At 40.3% G+C, this 20,178-nt stretch overlaps 1 protein-coding gene across 2 annotated transcripts in view; it reads left to right on the plus strand.

Annotated features, from left to right (window-relative positions):
- Nucleotides 1-12,793, plus strand: part of MCF2L (MCF.2 cell line derived transforming sequence like) — a 57,177-nt gene extending 44,384 nt beyond the window's left edge. The window contains exons 19-30 of one of the 2 annotated variants that reach the window (XM_054002704.1): nt 317-442; nt 1,056-1,277; nt 1,796-1,888; nt 2,342-2,420; nt 2,567-2,639; nt 3,829-3,944; nt 5,463-5,522; nt 5,864-5,938; nt 9,299-9,429; nt 10,040-10,152; nt 10,281-10,384; nt 10,510-12,793. In XM_054002704.1, coding sequence (XP_053858679.1) covers nt 317-442; nt 1,056-1,277; nt 1,796-1,888; nt 2,342-2,420; nt 2,567-2,639; nt 3,829-3,944; nt 5,463-5,522; nt 5,864-5,938; nt 9,299-9,429; nt 10,040-10,152; nt 10,281-10,384; nt 10,510-10,604 — 1,287 coding nt within the window. In that variant the 3' untranslated portion in view covers nt 10,605-12,793. The remainder of the gene's footprint in view (nt 1-316; nt 443-1,055; nt 1,278-1,795; nt 1,889-2,341; nt 2,421-2,566; nt 2,640-3,828; nt 3,945-5,462; nt 5,523-5,863; nt 5,939-9,298; nt 9,430-10,039; nt 10,153-10,280; nt 10,385-10,509) is intronic. The other variant, XM_054002712.1, reaches the window with a different exon arrangement.
- Nucleotides 12,794-20,178: the final 7,385 nt, after the last annotated feature.

A 20,178-nucleotide genomic window follows, 5' to 3' on the forward strand; every position in this document is an offset into this window, starting at 1 on the left:
TAAAGTTCTTACATACAGCTTACAAAACCTCTAGATGAGCAAAATATATTTAGCTAATGAGCAGGAGAAATGAGAAGTAAATCTTTAGGATCTATTGAGTTCCAGCCACTATTGAACTAACTAGATTATACAGTATAAAGCTTCACTTTGCTAACTTTAAAATCACAGAATCATAGAAAGGTTTTGGTTGGAAGGGACCTTAAAGATCATCTCATTCCAACCCCCCCTGCCTAAAATTCAGTGTTAAAATTTGAACATTCCTAGTTGCTACTGTTTCAAAAGCTAGGTAAATGCATTGTCATTCCCTTGCACTCAGGAAATGCTGAAGTACAGTAAGAACTGTGAAGGTGCTGAAGATCTTCAGGAAGCACTAACATCTATCCTGGGCATTCTTAAAGCAGTTAATGATTCTATGCACCAGATAGCTATTACAGGCTATGATGTGAGTAGCAGTATTTTTGCTTACTTTTAACTTTATTTTCATTTCTTTTTTGGATATATGTACAGCATGCCCTGTACTATGTACTAATAATGAGAAGAGTGTTTTAGAAAACATGCCTTTAAACTTAATTGTGTAATGAAAATAATAGGAAAGGGATCTCTTTATACTCTTTTGAAATTTTCCTGCTATGACTAACATTTTCCTCTGTCTACCTAAGCTGTTTTTTCTTTGATCTTTGTGTAAAACTACACCCAAAACTTTCAGTTCCCAAAAAAATAACAAAACCCAAAACAATACATAAGCAGATTTGGAGCAGAGTTTGGGGGGAAAAACCAAACATGTCTTTTGTTTCCCTCTCTCTATGTGTAGTTCTCTGTGCCTCTGCTACTGGTACTCTTGACTGTAAAATCCTTCCTGAACAGTGCTGGCCAGTGAAAATTATATGTAGAAATTCAACACTGACTTCACTGCATTTCCAAATTCAACATAAACACTGATATGAGAGATTATTGGGAACAACAGACTTTTAAAGACCTGTTCAGAGTCTGTATTTTAATCTGATGTTATCTCTGTAGTTACAAATATCACTGGTGGGTTTTTTTTTTTGTTCCAGGGAAACCTGAATGAGCTGGGCAAGCTTTTAATGCAGGGATCCTTCAATGTCTGGACTGATCATAAAAAGGGTCACACAAAGGTGAAAGATTTGGCACGCTTCAAGCCAATGCAGCGACACCTCTTCCTCCATGAGAAAGCAGTGCTGTTCTGTAAAAAGCGAGAAGAAAATGGAGAGGGATATGAGAAAGCACCTTCTTATAGCTACAAACACTCCTTAAATGTAAGACATTGATCAGTCCTGATGGTCAAGATACTGAGGGCTTAGCCTGTAGTAATATTCTGGTTCTATCTGTGCAAACCTGTGTTGCAGCATTGTACTGGGAACTTCACTCTTTCAGACAAGCCTGACTGGTGCTGCAGGTCTGTGTTATTTTGTGTTGCTGTCTGTCCAGGTGAATGGCACTTGCATTAATCACACAGAAAACGTAGGGAAAGGTAATGTAAAAATCATTAAGGATTTGTTGGTCTGGATTTTAAAAGCCACATTTTACAAGTCAGTCTCAATCTCATGTATCCAAACACTTCTTCCCTCCAAGGTAGCCAGGCTGATACAAAGAACTAAATCTCTTGTCTCCAACACGCAGATCACAAATTGTTAGCTATTCTTTTCCGTGTGCAAGAAGCCAGATGGGGTTTTCCTTTTCAGAAATAAGGTACCAAAGAATACCAGTAGCTTCCTGCTCTCTTTTTAACATAATTGCAATGCAGTAGGTCAGCTTCTGTTCTCTTTGCTTCCAGATGGCTGCAGTTGGAATAACAGAAAATGTCAAGGGTGATGCAAAAAAATTTGAAATCTGGTATAATGCAAGGGAAGAAGTTTACATTGTACAGGTAAATAACATAGCCCTACATTCAAAAAAAAAGAGAAGGGGAGCAGAACCCTAAGAAGATCTGGAGGTTTTTTCCTGTTGTATCACTAATAGAGTGTGATGAGTAAATGTAGAGAAAAAAAGAAAACCTAAATCATATTTCAATGGAAGAGACTTCTTGGGGAAAAAATAATCACATCTTACAATGTCCACAGAAGAAGATATTGTATACACCATTACTAGCTGTCACTGGAGTAGTGGGTGGCTTGGGAGATGGGGTTTGGCTGCAGCACATGCACAGCCTCTGCCTCAGCCTATTCCAGTGGCTACAACCAGTTTCTAGTCATGGAAGCCCTGGAGAGGGAGCTTTGTCTGTCCCTCTTGACTGATTGCTCTGAGGCTATGCTTGGGCATGCAACTCTTTGTGTAATAACTATTCTGTGCTTGATGGCTGATTGTATTTATTTTTGGGTAGGCACCAACCCCTGAAGTTAAAGCTACTTGGGTAAATGAAATAAGAAAAGTTCTAACAAGTCAACTGCAGGCATGCAGAGGTAAAATACTTGGAGATTCTCTATTTTATTTGTCAATTTTTTAAAAAAATCTATTTTCTCTTTGATCTTCAGCTCCTGCCCTGTATATCTTCCCTGTGTAGGACACAAATCAATTTTAATCGTTCTTTTTCTTTCCTCCATTACAGAAGCTAGTCAGCACAGGACACTAGAACAAACACAGAGTTTACCTCTACCACTGCCAGCATCATCTTGTGCAAGGCAAGTATGTTGTCACATCATCTTGTGAATATACTAATACATCTGATTTGCAGCTCTTCATTGCTCCTACCCCTTAATACTGGTCCTTGTGTTTTAAGGTTTTGGTTTAGTTCTCTTCCTGCTATAAAGCTGTAAAGCCTGGAGTTTATACATCTCCAGAACTGTTAAACTGAGCAGCAGTGGCATGTGTTTTGCCAGCTGATAGAGAATGCCACTGAAATGTCATTTTCTGCACCAGCCAAAATCCTGGTGGTATTATGTGTCTGCTTGTTGAGCAGCTGATTATATATACATTATGGTCCAGATAAGAGAGTTTTAGGGAATAGCTTTTTTCTACCTTCACTGTTTTTTTCTTTTACTTTTTCTTCCTTTTCCAATGTCATGTTACCTTCTTTTTGTCTTTTTCATGGCAGTATCTTTTCTCTGTCTCTTGTTCTTTTACTCCAATTCATTTGGTTTTTTAACCAAAGTAATGTGTTAATTCCTCCAGTGTCCCAATTTTTGGGTGAAGTTTTTTTTCTTTTTTTCCATCCTTCACCATACCAACCTATCTATTCTTCTGTTCCCATCTGTTATTCTGCCCTTGCCTGACACCTCTTTTTAATCCTCTGCTACTCAGTCTGGTTTTTCATATGTGTGTGTATATAGCTATCCATAAGCCCATGTGCTCATAGCCATATGGTGTGTGCTCTAATATGTATTGGTAGCTCTTTGCCCTGCATCTTTTATGCATCTGCTTATTGCTCAGGGAGAATTTCCCAGATACATTGTATTTGTGGAGTGTCTTTCTCTATCCCATTCCCAGATGGAGTTGTGATGGGAATCCACTGCAGGGTCCCTCATTTGTTCCTGTATTAAGAGCTTCTGGGAGGCAGAGTTTATTCCTTTATCTTTCTTCTTTTATTCCTAGTACATTCAGGAGGAGCCTGTTAGCTGCAAGTGAATGGAAGTTGTCCTGGGCCATCATTGCAGTAACTCCCTCTGCCATGGTACATGTGATTGCAGTTAGTCAGGAGAGGTGTTTCTCATTCTGATGTTCTCATGGTCATTAAATGCACAATCACCAATTACTTTTTCAGTCTTGGAAGCTACAGTCTGAGAAGGAGCAAATAAATTGTTTTCATCCTATATATCTGTATGTAAAAGCCTGTGATTGGATTGATTGTCTTCATTCTTTTCTAATAAACAGTCCTTCACGAAACCACATCAGAAATACCAAAAAAATGGAGGAGAAAAAAGCTGATCTCACAAGTCTAGAAGGTTGTGGCACTACAGTAGCACCAAAGTACCCCGAGAAAGGCAAAGGTGAGTTTGCCCTTACATGTTGTGGTGTTTAATTGCAAGGAGCATGCCTGCACTGCAGATGCACAGGCAGATCCACCAGCAGAGTAGCCACGGTAGTGCAGGGAGGCACCAGTGTGCTGATCCTTAGCTTGGGATTGGTTTCTGCATTCCAGTGTGCAGTGTGGACAGGCCCAAAGCTATCTTGAATGGATGGTAACCAAATCCAGGTGGGAACTATTTGTTACAAGGTAGAAGTCTGCAGTAGGTCTTCTCTTAAAGCTGCCCAGCTTCTGAGGGTTCTTTTTCTCTGAAAAATTTTCTTGGCATTACTTGACATAAGAGGGAGGTTTTTTTGTTCTGTTATGGTTTTTCTCTTTAATTTTTTCCCCACCATGGAAATTACTTATTGAACCAGTGGCAGTACAAGCCCTTACACAGGGAGAACAACCAAACACTTGTGTTGTACCTGGACTTTCAGTTGTCCCTTTTCATTCTAACATGCAGGTTCCCTGGCATAGCTGCAAATGACTTTTTGCCTTGATCTTTTCATGGCCTTCTTCCTTTTCTTTCTGTGTCTCTCTCTTCTTTGTAGACAACACTAGCTCTACCTCAGAATGCTCTGTACTGTCAAAAAAGCGCTTTACACTGCAGGGCTTTACTAACCTCAAAAGTCAGAAAGGTAACTTTAAAAATAAGGCTAGACTGTTTTCTGTGTAAGGCTGTAATTGAAGCATCACCTTGTATGTGTGTGTAGTGTGATAGGTTTTCAGTGTACACACTAGCTTGTTCTTCCAAGGTCAAGCTAGGTTCCTTAGTCGGTGCCTCTGACAGGGAGATTTCAAGGGAAGCCAGCTCCAGAGTGGGAGGGGGAGATGCAGATAGGAAAAGTGGGGTTGTGGAGATGCAAGAGAAGGAGTGTGGTTTCCAGTGCCTCCAATCTCACTGTCAAGGCCAAGGACAGAGTTTATAGTGCCCCATTTCTGTAGAAAAACTAGAGGAAGAAGTTGTGTTCTGACCAGACACCTGGCCTGCTCCTAGCTTCAGTGGATCTGCCCCAAATGCACTTGTACTTGGCAAAAAGGAATCAAGGTGATTCTGTGAAGGTTTTATAGAGGATTTTTTTTTTGGCATCCTTGCTAACAAAATTCTCAAAGCATAAATAACTACAGCAGAATGTGTCTGACAATGTTGTTTTGCTGGATAGAAAAATAAGTAAGAATTTCCCTATTCTTCCAGAAATGGTCTTTGCCTCTTTTCTCTTAAAATAGGCAAAAAGTGTTTGAGACTTTTCTTGCTTCCTCCTGCCAAGTAATCACACTGGTACAGTCACTTCTTGCTTTGAAGAGCTGTCTTTGAACAGTCTGAATTGCATTAAGATGATGGCACTTGTTCAACAGCATGGTATTTTTTTCCCATAAGCATCTTTCCAGAATGCCTGTTTAAAACCCAATTACCTTTGAGTTCTTTCTGGAGAGACTCTAGGGTTGTTTATCTAATGCTATTGAGGTAAGCACTAATGTTCCATGCTTGCCTTGACAGAAACTCCATCTCCTTCTGCTAAAAGCCAGACATTGCCAATGATCCTTCTTACAGGACCAGGTATTGCTGTAGCACTAGATTTACATAAAAATGATTGCTTAATTTGGTAATGTTTGTCTGAAATTGAAGTTAATTGTATTCAGTTGATGTCTATTCAATTTAGGAAAGTTTACATATATTTTCATAATTACTGTAAAATAGATTTGTCAATTTATCTTCAAATATCTACTTGTTAATTCCTTCTGCTGCCATGCACCAGTGAGAGCTAAAATTTTACTACAGAAATCCACTTGTTTTCCAGTGTAAACTCAAAGGTATTTAGCATGCAATCCAACTATTCTCTTTTTTCCAGTTCTTCAATATCTCTCTTCTCTGTTTTTTACCTATCCATCCTCCTGCAGCTTCTCCTACCAGTCCTGACAAAAAAGCCAAACGGCATGAAGTAGTGAGTGACCCAACTCCTTTTGGTTTGAGAGGTACAGTGATGCCACATCTTGTACTCCACAAGTACCCATACATCCCTCGTGTAGCATGTTACATCAGAGTGCTGAGAATACCTGTATGATGCTGTTGTGTGCAGGAGTATTGACATCAGCTATGTTTTTCCAAGTGGATCTATATATACTGGTCTTGATAGCACAACTGGTTGCAGTTTTACCTTGGTTTAAATAAAATAGCATATGGGTAACTAGTTTTTAGAAGATGGGGGGAAAGAGATCTGTTGCTGAAGAAAGAGCCAGAAGCCATGTGTTTAATGGAATTACAGGGCTGCCCAGCTACTCTGTGACCATGGTTTTCCATGTGTTAGAATCCTTGCCATTAGGGCCCTTGTGGAGAGGATTTAACTTCTAAAAAAAAAAAAAATAAATCCAAAACTCAGATCACTGTCGTGAGGAATTTCCATATTAGATCTGCATTTATTACTGCAGACACAGCCCTGTTGCATCTTTCTTTAGGTGATAGTTGGCAACTTTTACCACCCTGTGAACCCCAGATGACTTAACTGAGCCCGTTGCAGCAATTTGCCTCCTATCCTCCCAACTCACAGCAAAGCAGAGAATAGGAAAGTACTTCAATAAACAACCCATTTTTAACCAGCAGGGCTTATGGTGAAAGTTTGAGTACAAATCCCTAGGGCTAATTAACTAGAGTAGTAGAGAGTACAAGTAGAGCAGTCCCTCTCCTCCCAACTCTTTCCACCACTATCTCCTTTAGAAAATATTAGTCTAAATGTGAAGCTGTTTCAGTCCCTACCATCAGCCTCCCCTCCAGGTTTCTGGTCTTTGTTTTGTCTGTGGAAATGGTGCAGGCTCAGCTGCTGTGCTGGGGAAACTGCAACACGATTCACCTTGCTGAGCAGCAGGCAATGTAATCCTGGGCTAGACGCGTGCAGAAACACCGCAAGGGTGGATATGAGAGTTACAAGGTCATTCTTCCGCAGGTAGCAGGCAAAACTCAAAGATCTCCAGGTACCATGGAAATCCTGAGGGCCCAAAAATGTCTGAAAGAAAAGTGTGTTTTATGGCCTTTTCCTCAGGTGCTGGAATTTTCCAAGGAAGAGAGTCCTAGATCATTGCTGATTTACAGTAAAATTATTGTGTCCTTGGAACAGGCTTATCTGATTTGGTGTTCTGTCCCATCTAGAGTAAGAAGCATCTTACTTTATGAAACAGCAAAACCAATTAAATTAATTTAAAACATCTACTAACTCCTCCTTCTGTCTTGCACCTTCCAATCTCTTTTCTGGCACTTTATCTCTTTTCCTTGCCCAGCTTAAAGAGGGATAAGCAGGGAGCTGACCCAGGCATTTTGGGATGAAACTGCGCCAGGTGATGGCCACAGCACAGCTGATGACCCCCATTCATTTCCTTTCACTGCTGTATTGTTCTGATTTATGCTGAGCTCAAGGAATATGAACTAGTGTCAGAATTACATGTTGTAGGCTGATCATAGTTCTTTGAAGAAACCTGTTAGATTATTTCTGAAGAGAAGCAGTTAATGAATTCTTGGTTTCCCTGGCATTGTTATATCTAAAATAATTTCGGAATAACCTTGTCATGTCTCAGGAGTGCCTACCCTTTTCCTACCTTCCCTGCCTTTATAGGGAGCTCTGATATAGTCCCACCCTGGAGAAGACACACACACACAGATGGAATGTACATGCATAATTTCAGTCCCATAGTTTGCTAATATGAATTCTACCATAGTGATCACCTCCCTTCCCAGCAGGAGATGGGCTTTTCTATAGACTTGTTAAGTGCCAGCTTGTATGAGGAATAGTATCCTTGGTATGGCAGGATCAGGCCAGTCTGCTCTTAGCACATCGGCACAATATAAGAAAAGAAAGAGGCTGAGGAACAAGAACTGTTACCCAAAATGTACCCAAGCTGTTACCCAGTGAGTATGAGGTTACAGGCACTTAGAGTGATTTTACTTTTCTTTTTCTTTTTATGCATTACCAATCCATTGGTACTGTTTCTAATGAGAGCTTGGAGCAATTAGGAGAAACCAAGTTTTCTTTTGTTGCATTGTTCTTAACTTAGAAATAACAGAAATGGTTTCAGCTGTGTCCAGCAAGCCAACTACAAGATGTAAGATTCCAAGGAAATGTTCATGGAATACAGCAGAAATTTATTACTCAGTTTCTTCACAGAAAGAAGTTCATTCTTAACCCTCAACAGGGCCGAATGGGTCAGTACTTCCAATCTTGTGCAGGTCACTCAGCAGCATAGGCAAGGTAAAAGTCCCACTCCATTTGGTGTGCTCTGGGTGTGATTCCTTTCTATGATTTCTTTGGCTTTATTCTGATGCTGCTCAGGTTTTTCTAATGCACTGGCATGACCAGCTGTGTGTCAAATGTCTCAGGAGCAGTTCAAAGCAAAAATACTTTCTCAATTCAACTAGTAGTTACATAAAATGGGAGGTTTGTTCTTCCTTTCATTATTTTCATTGAGTTTCACTGTTGATACTATTTGGCTAGAAACAAAAGCTTGTTTACAATACTCATCTCTTTTATTATGACTTTTTTTTCATTATAAGCTCAACACATTTATTAGCAACTGCTGAACTCAGTATAAAACATCCCACTAATGAAACCTAATATACTTTTATTTGGAAGAGGATTTTGTGCACTCTGGATATGATTCAGCTTTATAAATAAAATAAATGCTTCGCCCTGAGAGTGAAAATCAGTAAATGACAGGCGGGAGAATCTTGTTGTGGTGTTTGGTGCAGTGACTTTACACCAAGATAGTTCAGAGCACTTAAGTATTCTTGCGTCAGCCTGAACACTCTTAAGTAATGGGCTGCCTTGTCAGGTGAGGTACAGAGTGCTTGTAACTTGTGTGGAATTTTTTGACAGTGCTTAAGGAGGCAATGCTTATCTATCTCTTATTCCAGCAAGCTGGTTAGGTTGCTTTGGGTGATAACCTTGTGTGTTCAACTTCTTCCCAAAACGTGTATGTTCCTGTCTTCTGCTTCCTCCCAAGAAGATTATCTATCCCTCATTTATCTTTGTATAACATATATTTATTGTACAAATATTTTTATATATTTGCTTTTCAGTTGGAAATTTGCATTCTCTCCATTAATTTCCCTTTATATAAATCCAAAGGGTTAAATTCACTGCCAATGCATTTCCACAACTCCATTTACTCATATGGAAACAGGCCAACTTTCACCAACAGTGAATTTCACCCAGTGACTGTAATAACCTCCCTGTGTCAGTTTTTCTCCTGTTTATGTTGATCACTTATGAGCTTTTCAGTGGGGAGAACGTTTCTCCCAGTCAGTAGCTCACTGCTGCCAAGTTAACTATTGGCTGTTCCTTCCCTGAGGTTGGGCCAAACCATCCCATTCTCTTGATGCATCCGAAGAAAATGACGGCTGGTCTAGTGCTGAAGAAGCGCTGAATTCATCGGATGCAGAGGAAGAAGGAGGAGGAGGAGGGGCAGGCGAGATGAAGCTGGTAACCAGAAATACTTTCCTACACAGCTGAGGAAGTGCTACCAGCACAGTGTGTGTGGTGGGATACAGGAATGCTTTTGAAGCTGCAGGAGGGAAAGTGTCTGCCTTGAAATGCTCAGCTGGGCAATATTCCCAGGGCAATGGAGAAGAAGAACTCCTTCTCTTAAATCAGCCTGTGTTTGTACCTTGGGGAGGTCCCTCGGTGCCTTTGCACACCTGCAGCCCAGTGAGTCGTGGCTGCTTGTGCCACGATGCAATCAAGGGATGACAGGTTCAGTGATCGCGTCAATAGACTTCCACACAGACACCATGGCGCAGATTTGCCAGATTTTCTGTTTCTTTTGGTTTTATTTTCTGTAACCATATGAATTAATTTTTGTAGTGGGAAACATTTCACCGAATATTTTTCAGGATATGAGAATAAATGTATTGAATTTGCATGTAATCAGTCAGCAGAATTTTAATGCCACAGTATGTATATTTTCACCATCTTCAGCATGTAGGTACATGGGAAAGAAGGGAAAAGTGTTATAATTGCATAACAAAAGCTGCAACATACCTTAAAGTACTCAACAGAAATAATTTGTTTTCTTTCCTCTGTGTGCATTTAGACTCCTGGTAAATATACAGTTGTGACTGATTATGACAAAGGAGTTTCTGAAGAATTTACAGTGAAAAGTGGAGATCTAGTTCAACTGATTCGTGAAGGGGAGGATGGACTTTGGTACGCAGATCTGTGTTTGGAAATTTTTATACGCAGAACTGTGTTTAGAAGGCAGATGTTTAGGGCAAAACTTTCAAAGACATCAATTGAAGAACTTCTGACTTCTAATTTTTTTTTTTTTTTTTTAGGTTTGTAAAGAACCTGAGCAGTGGTAGAGAAGGTTGGATTCCAGCAAACAATCTGTTGATGCTCATAGGCAACTCAAAATCAGCTCAATCTTTAAGCAGCTCTGGTAGGCTCTGTATTTTAAGTGAGATGATTGTTTCTTTGAAGACTCCTATTATCAAAGAAAGTAATGAAAAACAACCATTATATAATATTTTCTGGTGTGTTTTTTTTCTCCCTTTTTATTTCCAGAATCAGGCACTGCCTCCAGCAATTTGAGCACATCATCAAGTTGCAGTGATAGCTGCAATGTCAGTAGCACCAGCTTCTCTGACATTAAAGGCTAATATGAGATGTTCATCCCACCTCCCTGGAAGGTAAATCTGGAGATTGTCATTTGCTGCAGAGTTCTGGACATTGGACTTCATTGGAGAACCACCAGTACTGTGTTGCCAGCTCTGAGTATTTTTAGTGATGACTTTTACAAGTTCTCCCAGAAGATCCCAGTGAAAAGTGCATGGAATGTGAAGTTGTAAATAAAAGTTAAATGATTTGAAATAGGATTTTGTAGAGGTTTCTGCCCTGAAGAGCTGTTAGCATAAAGCGTGTTTTCTCCTTGACACACGATCAGGTTTCTGCAGAACTGTATCTTTTTGTAACAGCCAGAATCTGAATGTGAGCAAACAAAATGTGTTCAATGCTAAATGCTCATTGTAAACAAATAACATAGCAATCACTGTACAGGATAGGTATGAGGAAAATAAATCCAAGTTTACAATTTCTTCTCCCCAAGAAACCCTTTCTCCAAGGACATACCTCGGTCAATACAGTGAATAGGACTTTTATGGCAACAAGGAAGGAGGTTTGGTCCACCCTTTCCTCTTGGGTTTTCAGGATATTCTTCTGCTCCTTAGAGGCTGGGATGCAGACATGACCAATTCACTGACCACATCAACATCAAGAGAAACTATTACTTTATCCCTTCCAACATTTTAGTGACATGTGCAATGGAATAGCCCTTTTTTTTGTTTGGCTTCACAACCAAATTCTTTACCAAGATCACTGTTTACATAGCCTTGGCAATTTAGTAGTATCTTTTTCCTTAGGCAGGTGCACAATGAAACACAAATGTTCTTATTCACTAAATGATTTTTTAATAAACAGTAATTGCATGGTTACTTTCAGATCTCATGACATGCAATTACAGGCAGAAGAAACTATTGTAACTGCACTGTGGATCAGGAGCCATCAAAGTTTCCTTCAAACAAACCTATGAGGGCTGGAAATCCAACATATTTTTAGTCCACAGTGTTTGCTCCAGATTAATTGAAAGAGAAAAACCCCCAATGACATAATTTTTCTATAAAAGGAGAGCACTGAAGAAAAAAAAAATTAAAGAGAAGGTTCAGATTTATGCTACAGATAAGTATTTTAAATTTTTTTAAAGGAAGGGTGATGCTAAATTTGCCGTTTTTTAGGGTATTATGCAAGCCAATGTTGTAAATTTTCACTTTGTCAGACATTCTTTGCACACCATCCTTACAAACAGTACAAAACTAAGTGCATGTATAGAATACTGTATTAATTCCTGTCCATCTCTCAAATATTTTTGCTTATATGAAAACAGGTTTTTAACTGATTCATGCACCATAATATTTAAAAATAATGGGGACATGGAGAGCATAACTTTTCAGAAACACTAAGCACAGCAGATTATGTCAATGGGAACTGCTGTTAATCATCAGACTCACTGATGGCTGAGCCCTGAATTCTATCTTTATGCCAGAATTTTATGTTTTAAGGGCTTCAGATTAACTTAAAATGAAGAAAACTTAAATGACAAACACTCCTAAGAATGATGCAGAAGCAACCCTTCCCCAGAGGCAATCAAAATGCAGCTGACCATTGTGTCAGCACAAATTGAAGCATGTATATACACACATCAATGTATGCACATATGTATGTGCATGTACATGCTTGTGTGTATATATCTGCATGTGTAGATATGTATATGTGTGTAGATATGATGTATCAATGTAAAAGATGTATTTATAGTCTTCATGCTGCTGAATGTGTCACTTTACAATTCATAAATACTTAGTTTTCTTGCAGTACTGCAATATAAATGCCGATCAGGGTTTTACTTCAGGCATCTTTTTCAACACGGAAATCCTCTGATCTTTTTTTTTAATATTCCATATAATTCTGTGCTGACCAGGAATATTTAGTCTGATATTTAGCAATGGAATAGCAACATGAGATTCAGCTTATCTTCATCTATGTAAGTTATTTTGTAAATTATCTGTAACATAATTTACTTATATATTGCTGGCATTGCTTGGATGAGACTGTTGTTTCATTTCTCACTGCAACCTCATTTGTGTTATTTTAATGGTTTTTCCACATCATTGCACTTTAATACAACCCATTTCACCATTTCCTTTTTTACTGCTGTTGTGAATTACAAGTTCAAAGTCGGAGGTCTCTACTGTAATTAATTTGAATAAATTTCAGCTCTTCTTGCTGAATGCCTTTATATAGACATGCTCTGGGGTTTATTTTGTCTCACAGTCTTGAAAGGTTCTATGGGTATAGAACCTATAGAACCTATTAAAACAGAGAGAGGTTCTAGGATTTGGAACAGAATACTAGGTCTGTGTATTCAAATCCTCAGCCTGCTCATTCTGGCACCATCTCAGAAAAACACCATTTCACCTTTGTGGTCATGTTTCATTTAGAATCATGTGCCTGGCACTAGGGAATTAAAGCCTGTCTGCAGGCTGAGGATAAAACATGAAAGTCAGTGCCAGGTAGTTGGATTGATTCCCTTTTTCCCACACTCCCTTTTCTGAAAGAAAGCACATCACTGTTGAATTTTCCCAAGGAAAGCCATGGATCCTGTGGTATTAGCAGAGCAAGTTGAAGGTCTACATCTGGCCATGGCTGGGTGAGAAACAAGACACTACATTCACCCTTGCTGCATCTGAAGAGGAACATGCTTGTACATTCAGTGATTGATGACTTTAAGCACCACCATGCCATGCCAGGTGAATTTCATACTGACTGGAGTGATTTGGGCTGAGCTGTTGGTTATGTGCATTACACGATCCAGTTATGGTGTTACTAAGACTTGTTTTTTTTTTTTTAGTCTTGATCTTGTCATCATAACAGCTGCATCTGTAATAGGTAGTCCTACTTTTCTGAGCAAAAGGAGGTCCAGCCTTTTTGAGTGGATCCACATCATACCTGTTCGAGCAAAAGAATGAAAGAATTTCAGCCCAAATGTACCTTAGTAAAGAGTAAAAGTACAGGGTTTTCTATATAAAAACCTAATAATGATTGTTTTCTTAGATCACTGTCTCAAAGTTAGGGCACAAACTGTTTCATTGATACAGAAGTAGTTTGCTAGTTGGAACATAAAACATTTTCTCCATCCTGCACAGATGTCATTGAGCAAAACTGAAGAAGTTGTACCATAACTCATTTACATCACATAACCCAAAATGACAGGAACTCCCATTCCCCTTCTCAGTGATATGTTAGCTGTTACTATGAACTCCTCTGTGAATGTTGGAATGTCCACACAAGTCCCCAGAATTAGCAGCCTCCCTAGATGTGTGTGGCAAGAATCAGATCTGCCTGGTATAATGAAGCAACCCAAATTCAGGGGTATTCACGTAAAAGTAATAAAATCCCTTAATTAAGAATGCAGGAATAGAAGAGATAAATTCTGTTGTTCACTAAGACTTTGTGTAAACATGTGTTTAGAGATTGTATTACCAAAATAAGACATTTAGCTACTGAAGTGCCTTCTCTGGGCATTCATTTGAAAGGAGGTGAATTTTTATTTATTCCCAATCTGTTGACAGGATAGCAAGGTCCCCAACTACATTTAAAAGACTATGGATATGTTAGTGGTGCTGTTGTAGCTGTGATGGCCTCAGTCAAGACAAGGTTTTTAGCAGAGTTAGTATCTCTCATTACCAACTGAGATATGTGGCATTAAACAGACAAACTTTGGAGCACACTGCCTTTATTATATTTTTCTTCCTTTATTCTCTATGTATTTTCAGATATCCTACTCAAGCAGTAAAAGAACAGAAAGAAATAGTCCACACCAAAATTTAAAAATTTTAAGCTTGGATTCAGAATTTGTCACCAAAAAAAAAATTGTCTTCCCATCTTCTGTTCCCTCTTTATGAGAATAATTGGGGTACAGAACTCTGTTAGACAGGCAGGTAGTTTTCTCCTGGAATGTGGTTCTATTTTTAGGTCTAAATCTCAAATAATTTGCTTTAAAGTTAAGCAGCATAATACTTATGTATTTATAGACCATAATATGTATATAGCAGCATAATAGTCATAAATTTATAGATTTAATAACAGAAATTATTTACTTGCTCAAAGTCTTTGCTTTTAGTCAGTCTGATCAATGACCGATGGCAAGTTCCTATTGTAAATTCAAGAAGCAGATTATTCCTAAAGCTTTCTTACCTAGACACAGTTTTGTCAGCTTACTCAAATGATCTCTGATATCCTCTTCAAATGGAATTAATATTGATTTGTTTTTTTAAATTGTTTCCTGACAGGAAAAACTCATGTTGCAATGACCAGTGACTTGTTTGGTCAGATCAAACTGCCCAGTTCCCAATAGCTTCCATACATATCTTCTCTTCAACCCAAAACATGAAACTAAAACCAACAAAATTGTAAGAGCACTTCTTTTAAAAATGTCAGCAGAAAACAAAGCAAATATAAAGAAGGACATGTTCTGAGACATCGTCATGTCTTCAGGCTCATGTTTCTGCTTTCAATTTTATTTTATAGGGTTAACATTTTTCATGTTTAATTTTTTAACTTTCTTACTTTTTTAAATAAAAAAAAAATTTGGCACATCAAAAATGATCCTAAATCATGTTTTCTGAAGAGCTGTTTCCCAGACTGATTCTAGTAGCACCCATGAGCAGCAGAGGTACATGTTTGCATTAATATATATTAATGCTTAATTGAACAGCAGTTCATTTTTGTTGGAATTGCTCAGAAAACATAAGCCAAAGCTGAAGGCAGCACTGGCAAGGAGATTTATAGAGCAGAACTACAGGGGAAATCTCATGAACTAGAGCAAGACTGCACAAGAAGGAAAACAAAGTAACACTTAGGGATGTTATAGGGAAGAAAAGCAAACTGTTTTCTCCTCTGGCTGGTGACTTGGTTTAACCCCAGACAGGCCATGACCATGCACCTGGTCACTCCCTCCCACCCAGTGGGCTGAGGAGGAGAATCAGGAACAGAAAAGTAAAACCTGTGGGTTGAGATAAGAACACTTTAATAATTGGAACAAAGTAAAATATAATAATACTAATGATAATAAACTAATGATACTACTACTAGTAGGAGAGAGAAAGAAAAAAAAAAAAAAAAAAGAAAAAAAAAAAAGGAGAAGTAATGACTATGCAGTTGCTCATCACCTGATGACCAGTGCCCAGCCCAGACCTGAGCAGCAATCATCCCCTTCCAGTTTATATACTGGGCATGACTTCTAAGAAAGGAATATCCCTTTGGCCAGTTTGGGTCAGGGTCATCGCTCCTGGCCATACTCCCTCATGGCTTCTGCTGCAGCTCCTCACTGGCAGAGCATGAAACTCAAATTCTCTCACTTAGGGTAAGCACTACTGAGCAACAGCCAAAACATCAATGTGTTATCATTATTCTCATACTGAATCCAAAATCCCAGCATTGCACTGAAGAAGAAAATTATCTCTGTCCCAGCTGAAACCAGAACAGTATCCAATCCTTATTCCATACCACTTGTGTCATGCCGGGTCCCACATTTCCAAATACCCCATCATCTTTCCCATCTTTTGCTGGATATACACACAGATACCATTCTCTAAGTCCATAGGCCATCCTTATAAAAGTCCACTGAATTCATTCAATCCATGACCCCAGTCCTCATCTTTCATAATAATGTTTCGGGGCAGGAAGGATGGCACGTGGTGTTGGATTGTTGCATGTTGAAACCAGTTCTGATTCCATCATCACTGTGCTACCCTCAGTTGCATGATGTGAAGAGGGGACCCTTCCTTCAGACATCCAACGCAGCACAAGTAACCAGGGTGCCAGGACGAGCTGAGCTTCAGTACCAATCACTTCCAAATCTGCTTCAACACCTTCATAAGCTGCCAGTAGCTCTTCATCAGTTACAGCATAGTGGGCTTTAGATCCTCTGGAGTCAATGTAACTCCATAAGGATCAGTCTTGAGTCTCCCCTGGTACTTTTTGCCAGAGGCTCCAGGTAGGACTGTCTTCCCCTGTCTGTGGTGTACAGGACATTCTTTACATTTTGCCCTGTTCAGACTGGCTCAAGGGCTACAGCATCAATATCTCTTGCTTGACTTGTCTAGAGGCTTGATGCTCAGGGCCCCAGTTGAAATCATTCTTCCTGGACGCTTGAGAGGGCTGACAGTCAGATTGCAGTTTGGAATGTGCATTCTCCAGAAACCTGTAGCACCTAAGAAAGCTTCTATTTCTTTCTTGTTAGTTGGTGGAGACATTGCTGTTGTTTTATGATCACATCCATTGGGATGTGGCAACACCCTTCTCACTGCTGTATTCCCTAAAGTTGCATCCCCTGTGCAGGTCCCTTGACCTTTACTTTGTTTTATGGCAAAACTGTCCTTCAGAACGAGTTAGACTATTTTTTCCCCTTTCTCAAAAACTTCTGCTGTATCGTCCCACACAATGACATCAACATACTGCAGGTGTTCCCCAGCTCCACCCTGTTCCACCGCCTCTGGATCCATCCATGGCTGATGGTGGGGCTGTGCTTCCTCCCCTGGGGCAGTCAATTTCAGGTGTCTGGACATCCCTCCAAGCGAAATCAACAGGAGTGTGAGTAGCTCCAATGCTCGTTAACAGAATTTGAGTAGCTTCAGAGCCTGCTGGTGGAATTTGAATCCGTTTCCTCCCTCGAGTAGAGAGGAAACGGTAGCAGTAGCAGTGCCTGTCATGGGGATTGGGGCTAGGTGTAATTATTAATAGGTCCCAGCAGATGGCTCCCGAAATACGAAGGGGACAGCGAAGCTGAGGACACACCGGGCTAGTTTCGTAGCCAGCGGTTCTTATCAGATCAAAAGCCGATACGAGGAAGTACAAGAGAAGGCTACAGACACCAAAACAGCAACAAATGCTGCAAGTAAGGTATTGCATAACACAGCCCTGAGAACAAGCACAACCACTCTGGTGGCAAATAAATCAGCATTGTAACCAGTGACTATTAAACCAATGCAATGAAGGCTTATAACAAACTTGTTTTAATACTCTCTGGTCAGATCAGTCATCATCTCAACTTTCCAGGCCCTACGTTGAGCACCAAGGAGACTGTCACGGTTTAATCCCAGATACCAACTACCAGGCAGCTGCTCAATGCCAACCTCCCCATGAGATGAGGAGAATCAGGAAAAATGGGTTGAAATAAGAACAGCATAATAATTGAAGCAAAATAACTATTAATAATACTAATGTAATAATATTACTAGTATAAAAAGCAAAGACACAGAGAGAGAGAGGAAAAAAACCCAAGAGAAACAAGTGATGTACAATACAATTGCTCACCACTCACTGGCCAATGCCCACCCTACTTCCAAGCAGTGATCATCCCCTCCCAGCTGACTCCCCTCCAGTTTATATACTACATATAAGTATATAAGCATGCATATAAGCATGATATTCTGTTGTATGGAATATCCCTTTGGCCAGTTTGGGTCACCTGTCCTGGCCATGCTCTCTCATTGCTTTTTGTGCAGCTCCACAGTGGCAAAGGATGAGACACTGAAAATATCCTGATAGGAGAAGCACTGCTCAGCAACAGCTGAAATATCAGTCTGTTACCCTTATCCTCACACTGAATCCCAACCACAGCACTGTACAAGCTACTGAGAAGAAAAGCACTTCTATGCTAGCTGAAACCAGGACATTTAGGGTCTAAGACTGCAAGGAATGGAGAAGTCTCCTTTAAAAACACAGCTCTTTAAGCAATGAACAGGCCCAGCTGAAGTTAGTAGGAAACACCTGTGTGATGAGATCTGTCAGTACAAAGTTCTTAAACAAAGAGTTGGAATGTAGTCCTGAAGTGCTGAATCCTCAGTGACCCTTCTCAGGTTCACCCCAATGAAACCTAATTGCATTAATTTTCTTAGAAAGATGGTCCCCATATGAACTGACCCTTGTTCCCAGCAGCTGGACTTCTTCCAAGGCTCTAAAAATAACTGTATGGCTGTATTCCCAAGAAATAAAAGCAAAACCTTTCAGGTTTAAGGGATGCCAGCAGAGGAAGGAAAGCAAAGCGAAAATACTGCATCAATCTCGTAAGGATGTACAGAATCTGCACATTACGAAGAAGATGGACGTTGCAGAGGTGCTGTGATGCCACTGTGGAGTGGCAGCCACCCCACCATCCCTGGGAGGGAGATGCCCACCTGTGTAAGGAAATAAAGGCAGTGGGGGGCATAGGTGCAGACTCAGCCTGGCCTCAGGCAATGAAGGTAGAACTTCATTCTCTGATCTGCCATGACACACTATCTGTGTGTCTAGTGGGTGGGGCTAGATCATTCCCAAGAAGATGAGTTAAAAAGAAATTTTCGAGCTTAGTTTTAGTCTTGCTAATCTGAAAATGCATTTGCTATTTTCAACTCCCTGCCACAGGCAAGTGAACAAGGAGTTAGGGCTGTGTTGGCAGGCTGAGAGGTATGGAGAGGGTTCCCAAAAAGCAGCAGAGGGCTGCTGTAGCTTCTTTTGCATTCCAGTAACTGGCTTCCTTCCTCTGCCTGGGACAGGACATGCCATCTGTTCCCAGCCATCCCAGGAACTGGGCTGCTGGGAATTAGCCAGGCTGTGATCCAGAGAAGTGCCTGGATACTGCCTCTTGGGAAAGTGATTTCAATGCAGAATATCCAGCTGTGTGTACTGCCTCTAAACAACAGGACTGCATGGAAACAACAGCCAGGAGCCGGACTTCCCTAAGCAATCACAACTTCTGCAAGGAGTTTTGCTGAGCATTGGCACAAAGTAAAAATCCAGCTGTTGATTTCCTTTGCTGTAGCGTTCAGATGCAGGGCTAACGCTCCTTCCTTTCCATGCAGGAAGGGGAGAACAGCCTGGAAAACATGCCAGCCTTCAGCTAATGCTTCACTTCTCATAGACAAACATGCTCTTTACCTTGCTGCTATCTTAAGTAAATATTTCCCCAAGAACACTGTCAGCTCTCCAGTCTGATGCCATTAATTGATTTCCATTAAATCAGGGGACTACTTATGTTCCAGATAAAGCACTGTCTGCAGAGTGGCCCCTCAAGCCCTGGTAGTTCCTAGTGAAGCACAACATGGATCAGCTCAGTGCCACTTCTAGCTGGTACAATCTGTACAGGTCTGGCAGCAAAGATGGAGAGAACCAGTGTAGGGTGTCTCCTGCTGGTTAATTAGTGTCTCCAAGCAAATTCAGGCAGAAGTGCAGAGTTTCAATGGTGATAGAAAAAATGGGAATAGATGCCAGTGGTACAGTCATACTCCAAAGCACTGAAAGGCCATACCTTGACTGCTGATGCAAGATAATATCACATCACTGCTCTCTGCATGTGGCACTATGTGGCCAAGTTAATGCCTGTCTTATGGATTCAGGGTCCCAGCATTCATGTTTCTCATGGAAAAGGTGGGTTAAATGGAAAATGCAGGCCTGGGGTAGCAGCCTGTGTAACCAGCATAGCTTTTGCATGTGCCAGGAGAGCACACTTCAAAACCAAGCTCCCTGTTTCTGTGAAAAGGGTGCATTGCAGGATTTGCATGTGCCCTTCTGCTCAGCTCACCAGGCTGTCATGGATCTTTTGCTGTTTCCATGACTTGCTGGCCCCTCCTCTGGCTCCAAGCA

This window comes from Vidua macroura, chromosome 2, assembly GCF_024509145.1.
Source record: "Vidua macroura isolate BioBank_ID:100142 chromosome 2, ASM2450914v1, whole genome shotgun sequence".
Classification (NCBI taxonomy): Eukaryota; Metazoa; Chordata; class Aves; order Passeriformes; family Viduidae; genus Vidua; species Vidua macroura.